General features: G+C 44.4%; 1 protein-coding gene across 1 annotated transcript in view; it reads right to left on the bottom strand.

Annotated features, from left to right (window-relative positions):
- Nucleotides 1-221: 221 nt before the first annotated feature.
- TRIM29 (tripartite motif containing 29) overlaps nt 222-8,126 on the bottom strand; it is a 41,890-nt gene continuing 33,985 nt past the window's right edge. Inside the window, exon 9 of the mRNA XM_078379652.1 lies at nt 222-3,591. Coding sequence (XP_078235778.1) covers nt 3,529-3,591 — 63 coding nt within the window. The 3' untranslated portion in view covers nt 222-3,528. The remainder of the gene's footprint in view (nt 3,592-8,126) is intronic.

Below are 8,126 nucleotides of genomic sequence, written 5' to 3'. Positions count from 1 at the left end.
TTCGATTCTGGCACCCACCCGCCCACCCTCTTTCTAGTGTGTCTTTTGGGGTTGCCTGTTGTGGGGCCGGATAGGAATTTTTGACCTCTATCCTGATTGGCATTGGATGGGGGGATTTTTCGCCTATCCCACACTGGAAAAGGGTTTGTTGGCACTTGATGGTGGCTTTTTATAATCGGTCACACTGGCGGGTAGTGCGGGAATAACTGCTTGTCACGGTGTCTCCCTTTTGTAATTATCATAAAGCAAACAGCGCGTCAGTTCTGACGGTTCTGCGGATCGTGCGATTACAGGGCCGAAGGCGGCTGATGCGCTGGACCACTTGCGGACCAAAGGTCATCAAATACGATGGCTAGAGGTCCGGGGTGTTTAATTGAGGCCTTCCAGGTTCCTCCGGTCGTTAGACAGTTGGAACCTGGGGCCTGGGACTCGCCCATTGACTGATAAGGAATTATTTGGCGTTATTTCCCCGCACTACCGCAGGCCCCCTCAATTTTGGAGTTGGTTTATTTGATGGCATTTAATTTGGTTTAATAAAGTGTGGCCCATATTTAAATCCAAAGAATTGTTGTCTTGCGTCTTCATTTCGGGGCCTGGGGGAGCAAAAGCAAGATGACTTTTGCAAGAGATCAGTTGCAAGAATAACACTGAGCTGCTTGCAGAAGATCAAATCCCTTGAAGGTTAAACCAATGTATTTAAGCAAGATGATCAACAGATGCGATCAGACATATTGCACATGCTTGATGGTTTTCAGACAACAAGCAGCAACAAATGGACATTGAAATATGTTTTTTTTTTACTCTGAAAAGTGTGATGACAAAGAAACCCATAACAGCACAACCTTTTCTGATTGTCTATTCCAATGAAGACTTCCTGGCCAGAAATATATTTACCTGCACAATCGTGTAGAAGTAATGATATAAGTGTAAGAATTCACACACACCCCAAGAAGGCTGTTATTCGAGTGTCCATTCTCTCACTAGTAGTGAAAACACCTGTACACATGTTTGTGTGTTCCTTTAGGCTCTCCTTCACACAAAGGAAGGCTGGCATGGTTTCAGGGAGAGCCAGGATGATGAATGACAAAGAATCAGCCCTCTAGAAAGGAAGAGATGCATGGAATCAGTGGCCGTTTTGCTTATAGGCAACCTGGAAGTGTCTTCTTAGAAAGCCTTCTCCAGCTGGCCTTTCTCTTCTCTGTTCTCCTATTTTAGGCTGTATGGATTTCTCAACACCTGGCAAAGCAACAGACTTGTGCCTTTTTTGTACATATGACCAAAAAAAAAAAAAAAAAAAAGCACAGTGTAGTTACAAAACAAGACAAATGAGCAGCCCACTATCATGAGATCCAGCAAGCTGGCCTGCTAAGTATTAATGGCCTCTCTGTTTCCAGCTTGTTTTTAACAGAAAACCCTTTTAACCCACCCACCCACCCCAGTCTGAGACATAACAGAGCAGGTAGAACCTCAATTTGGGATTGACATTATGCAAGGATAGACAGCCATCCAATGAAAGCTTTGGGAAGTTATAGAGTAATTTCCCCCCTAGGTATCTTTCGGAGAAGAGCAATGAACTGCGTCAGAAACTGCTCATCTCAGAAGCGTTCCCCTATTTTCAGATTTACCGTTACCCTTTCTGCAAGTTATGGGCACACCTGTCTTATCATGTATTTAAACTCTTTCCCTTCCCTGCATTTAAAAACAAAGCAACCCCCCCAAAAAAACACACACATCAGCAACAGAAAATGTTCAAAGCAAATGTTTTCCCGGTTCACCCTCCACTTCAGATCTGCTTTAGCTTGTTTACCTAGAGACACAATGCTAAAGAAGGAGGTGGGTATATGACGTTTTAAAGTCGGCAGCATTACAGTGCAATGTAGGAAAAGCAGGCTATAGTGTGGGGCTTTCTCGCAAAGAAAGAGAGATGAGTTGCAAAGCATTTTTCAGCATTCAATAGATGTGACCTCCCGTTGGTCAAGTTGTGTATATATGCATGTGTTTATATTTACAACCATTTTCTTTTTAATTTGAAAGCGAGGCAAGGAGAGGAGAGATAATTAGTTTCGGGACGAGAAGGGATATTTACTTTGCTCCTCCACCATTTAGCTTTCCTAGACAGAAAGCCCTTCCATGGAAGAGGCTCTTTGTCTCCAACAGGGCCGGCCCTATCCTTAGACAGAGTGGTGCCAACTCCAGCACAGGCAGCAGATACTGGGCGACAGCGTGGTGGCCCCGACCCATGTCTCTTCCGTCCCCTGGCTCCTCCGTCCTGCACTGCCCAAGCTTAGCCTGTTGTTCTCAAGTGCCGTTGAGGCCACTATCCTGTTGGCAGGAGGGAAGGACGATTTACTTGCCAATCCAGTTGGCTTTGGTCCATGAAGGGGGAAGGGGCTACCAGTTTGCCTTGATCTCAGGCATCAGGTTGGCTTGGGACTGCCCTAATCTCCACCCTCTGTTGAGAATACTGGAGCATGTGGCTCTCAGAAACTTCCAGGGACTCTTAAATGCGTGTACCATTTCAAAATGGTAGCCAGGGCAGCTGTACGTATTCTCCATGGGCACAAGCAGCAGCTGCCTCATAGAATCATGAAGTTGGAAGGGGCCTATACGCCCATTGAGTCCAACCCCCTGCTCAATGCAGGAATACAAAGCAAAGGATATCTGCCAGGTGGTTGTCTCAATTTCTCTTGAAAGCCTCGCCATGTCTGGTAGTCTGCAGCCCAACAGACTCGTAAGTGTCCTCTCCAGGCACGCATTTAACACACATGTGCACGCACACAGGGGCAATCTCTTTGCAACCTTATAAGCTTCAGGCTCAAAATTCCCAGATCATCCTTCTTCTAGATAAAACAAAACAAATGAACCAAAACATATCAGCCACGAGTTGTGTAGCTGAAGGAGAAGCAGAGACATCTAATCAATCTTCTATTAGCTGGATAGATTTCAACCCCTAATTTATATTTAAGAGGGTGGCTGGAGGCAGAGAGAGAGAGAGAGGAGGGGTGGAAGGGCTACCAGGGAGCCATTGGGCTCGACTTGACTCTTGGCAAATAAAGAATGAGGAACATTTTATGGGTTTTCCCCTCCCCAATGTTGGCAAACAGTCGGGGGGGGGGGTTAAGCAGGGCTTGTGATTTGTTGGGAGGGGTGATAAAACCCAAAATCCCTCGGTGGCCCCACTGGCTGGGGGATTCTGGGAACTGAAGACCCAAAAAGACCACTGTCCAGCCTCCGGATCTGGGATTGGACTTTTGGCATGTGCAAAGCTTTTACCAAAAATAGCAAGAGGGTGCCTAAGGTCAACCTAAGCTGAAGGACAATCTTCACCTCTCCACCAGAATGGGACATTGGCTCCTACCTCTTCTGTCCCACCCTGAACATCTTCTCTCCCCCCCCCCCGCATTAAAACAAAACAAAACAAGGTTAGAACACAGCATGGCTAGCGATAGAGCAGAAGCATCCGGGAAAATTCTCGTCTGTGCGTCCTCATCTCCTCCCACGACCGGCTGCTCCTGGGAATCTAGAGGATCACGGTGCTTCATTGGAAGAGACTCCGTTGCCCTTGTTGACGTAGAAAGGGCGGTAGTGGGACTGCAGGGGGAGAAGGCAGGACATGTGTTAGGATGGCGAGGGATGCTACTGGCTTCCGCTAGTGTGGATACAGCGCTGAGTAACCCCAACCCTGCATCTTCAGTCATTAATCCCTTTATCTCCCCTTGCTGAACATCCTTAAAGACCATTTTCCATTGTATCATTGAGAGGTACCTGGAAGCTTCAATGGGACTGTCCCAATTCTCATCCTCTGTGATCAAGTTGCAGTATAATTTGCTTAATACCTACATAGATACATACACACACATATACAATGGCTACCCACAGAAGCCTGTCAAGGGAGACTTTCTGCTTATTCAAAATACTTAACATGGATTTGAAAAATCCATATTTTTGATGCTGGATTCCAAAACAGTTGAAGGATGAAGCAGTGATGTTCATCCTGTGATTTAAACGCTTTTGTCATGCTCTCACTCTCCTCAGCTCAAGGGAAGGAAATTTCTTTTCAGTGTGGATTTGATAGTATACATGTATTAGACTTTATTTTGTATTGATTTTTTTTTAAAAAACTCAGATCTTCTGTGTTCTACCTTTTCACCATTTTGAAACATATGTGCTCTGCTATTCATCAATACGCTGGTCCACAGTGACCTCGTGTTCCTTGGCTGGCGTGCTATTCCGTATTTATGTGCCGGATGCCCCAGCTGGAGAAGCTGCTGTATCATTATTTATTTATTTATTTATTTATTTATTTATTTATTTATTTATTTATTTATTTATTTATTTATTTATTTATTTATTTATTTATTTATTTATTTATTTATTTATTTATTTATTTGATTTTTATCCCACCTATCTGGACCAACGGTGATGGTTCTGTGCCTGGTTATTAAAGACTGGCGCTTCAGCAGCTTACTGTGGCAACTTCCATAATTGGAGTTCGATACATGGGTAAGTAATGAACAGGATACCGGCTGTTGGTTTTCCAGATGGAAAAATATACACTGCAAGTGCTTTAAGAAAAAGGTTCTCCGTTTCTGACTTGTTTTCCACTTGGCTCCCCATAACCCCTAATTTATTGGCCACTTTGACTGATCTTTGAGGACTTGAGGTGCACAACATCTGGAGAGCCCAAAACTGGAAATCTACTGTGGAAAGGCAAAATCATGTTGCTGTTATGTTAATAATTATTTTATTGCTGTTGACCCCCAAGTTCAGTTATCTTGTGACCAATCAATCTGCAAGATAGCAAGCATTTGTCTTCTGGACTACAACTCCAAGAACTCAACTGGATAATTGTAAGACTACAGAAGTCATAGTCCAATCTTGACTCCCCCCCTCGCCAAAGCATTTTCTAACTCTGATCATTCTGAAATTGAGTTCTTATACTGTGAAATAATTCAATCACACTTGCATAAAGGACTTTTGCTTTTGCAAATTTCTACTCCAGGAGAAAGCTGGAGAGATGGTAAGGATTAGCAACACCCTTGTTAACCCATCAGGTTAAATAGATTTACACTCTTGGTAGTGATGGTTCTGCTAAGAGATGGTAGCAAAGAGCCACCTGCCCATTTAATTCTGCTTTCTGTCTTCTTCCAAGCATTTCCTGCTCAGCATTGCTGGAGTATTAAAACCCATTTATTTTACAGCACCAATTTTGTCCCTAATTAAAGGGGGAAATAAGCTACCCTTTAAATAACCCTCAATGGACTGGTAGGACAGGAGCCCTGAAAGCTGCACAGCTGATGGCTAGAATTCATAGTTACGGACCTGTCCGTAAGGAAACATGGATTGCTCAAACACATATTTAAAGCAGCTTTTAAAGCTGGATTGCTGGCCCAACAGACCATAAAAGCTCCTGACAAGACTCTGCAGTCCAGCCGAATTGCATCTCTTCTGGGACTTTTAATGCTCTTTATTTATCAGTCTGTTTGCATTGTTTCCTTTGATGAATACCAATGCAGTTTAAGGACTGCACAGCCCTCTTGGCTATGGACCAGAGCTTGGAGAAGTTACTTCCTTGAACTCCACCTCCCATATTCTCCCGGACAATACGGTCACATTTAGGTAGGACGTTTCCTACATGCTCTTCTAATGGAAAAAAGATGACACGGGTCACACAAAGAACTGTCCTCCATAAAAGAGGGTGCATGGCCACCGTACCTACTCTAGGCATTTCTTTAAACACAATATGAACTGGATGGGGCTTTCAACTGAGAAATGTCCTCCATAAAATAAGATGTACGGCTGCCATACTCAATCTAGGTAAAAAAATGGCCCTGGTAAAAGCATGATAGCCTGAAGATTGGTTTGCCAACACACACACATGCTATCCTGAATATACCCAAGCCCACTGGGACATGGGAGGTTGATCCATTTAGCACCTGGATGGGAGATTTCTAACCCACTGGAAGCTGAAGGCTCTGGAAAGTTCAGCTCTGGGTTTTAGCTCATCCTTTTGCAGGAGCTGTCCGATGTGCTGAAGTCTATCTCCCGAACAGCCTGTGCTGTTCAAGGCTCAACATGAATACTTTCATATTCACCACTCTATAGGCATTGAACCCTCCAGTCTCACAGTCCCACCCACCCAAGAATACGATGGTAGGAATTTTAGGAAGTTTGTGGATCTCAGTGGTGCAGCCCGTGGGTTGGATGAAGAAGATCCCAGGCTCAATGCCAGGCATCTCCAGGTAGGGCTAAAAAGACGTTTCTCCCCAAATCATGAAATCACTGCTGCAAGTCCACATAGACCGTAGTAGGTCAGGGTGACCAACAGACTGGGCTGAGTATGAGACAGCTTCTTGCGCTTTTTCCTAAGAGGGCAGCTTAATAAGGGAGCTAAAGTGGAGAAGGAGAAAGAGGACAGCAGTGGGGGTGGGTGGGGAACATATCATTGAGTCCTTCCTTCTCTTTAGTGGTCAGCCCTACCAGCCATTATCAGGTGAGATGGTGATGAAAGTAGGCTGAAAAGAGACCATGAGGAGTCTGGAGAGGTTCAGAGGCATTCATGCACACATGCCACAAGTGAATCAGAGTTATTAGATTGTTATTATAAAAAGTGTCAGCCAAACTGCCCCACTCCCCTTGAGATCCAAACATGGCACCGTTCGCAAGCCACCTTTATTCTGTCTCTGTAGAGGCCATGCGGTTAATTATTTCTGGTGTTATCTTTTTCCTTAAGGATCACCAACTAACAATCAAGATCCTCCCTCATCAATAGAGCTTAGCCACTATCTCTTTCCCTGATCCTCTTTAATCACTTTCTCAAAATCCCGAAGTCCTCGAAGTACTCATGCTCTAAGCTTTTCCTCCCTTGTGGATGCATGAGTGATGCATATTTTTTTTTAAAAAAAGAGCCATAACAGGGTAAGAATGAGTGACAAACATATTCCACTTGTCACTGTTGTTCCATCTGCTGGAGAACCTGTTTGATGTTTGCTTCTCATTAAGACCCACTAGGAAAAGAGTTCAATCATAGAGTAGCAGCAGCCGCTCTGCCTACAGTGGCCTGCTGTCAAGAATATACAATTGGTGCCTCGCTTAACGATTACCTCATTAAACAATGAAACCACTTGACGATGAGGTTCTTGCAATCACTTTTGTGATCACAAAACGATGTTCTAATAGGAAAAAATTGTTTCATGATGATCGGTTCCCTGCTTCAGGGACCGATTTTTCGCTAGATGATGATTTTCAAACAGCTGATCGGCGGCTCTAAAATGGCTGCCTGCTGTGCAAAATGGCTCCCCGCTGTGTTTTAGGACAGAATCCTCACTAAACAGGCACTGGAAAATGGCCACCCTATGGAGGATCTTTGCTTTACAATGAGGTATTTAGCCCATTGGAATGCATTGAAGGGTTTTCAATGCGTTTCAATGGGTTTTTAAAATTCGCTTGATGACGATTTCGTTTAACAGTGATTTTGCTGGAACGGATTAACGTCATCAAGCGAGGCACCACTGTACAGCCATTCCATCTAGATTGGCCCTGGGAGGCCAGAATTGACTTAGCAACATCCAGTTGTGAACCCAGTCTAGAAGAGGTCTGAGACAGGAGGTATACTTTGTTGAAAGTAGAGTGGGGCTCTGTTTGCACTAAGATTATGTTCCTATACAGGGCATTACTGTTGAAAACAGACGGCTGGGGTTACCTCTTGTTTTTCCCCTCTTAACTAATCTGGTTCAAAATTACTTCGCTTCCTTCTTCTCTCAGGTCTGCTCTCTCTCCCTCTCCTTCTCTCTCTCTCTCTCCTTCTCTTTCTCTTTTTCCTCTTTCTCTTAAGTACACAGCTAGCCACAGCATCCCAACCCTATTGCTTGACCCCTGGTTCCCAGTCTTGGGTCCCCAAAAGTTATTGGACTAAAACTCCCAGAAGCCTCCACCAGTAGCTGCGTTGGCGAAGATTTCTGGGAGTTGTAGCCCAAGAACATCTGGGGACCCAAGGTTGGCAACCACTGTGTTAGATGGAGTCCCTATAATATTTTCTTTTCTTTTCTGCCTGAAATGGTCTTCGCTGCGTACTCCAAGCACAAGCTTCCCATGCTTCTCCAACATTTCAGAAACAGCCTAGAAGT

The sequence above is a fragment of the Pogona vitticeps genome, chromosome 8 (genome assembly GCF_051106095.1).
Source record: "Pogona vitticeps strain Pit_001003342236 chromosome 8, PviZW2.1, whole genome shotgun sequence".
Taxonomy (NCBI): domain Eukaryota; kingdom Metazoa; phylum Chordata; class Lepidosauria; order Squamata; family Agamidae; genus Pogona; species Pogona vitticeps.
This window is presented reverse-complemented; position numbering and strand designations above follow the sequence as displayed.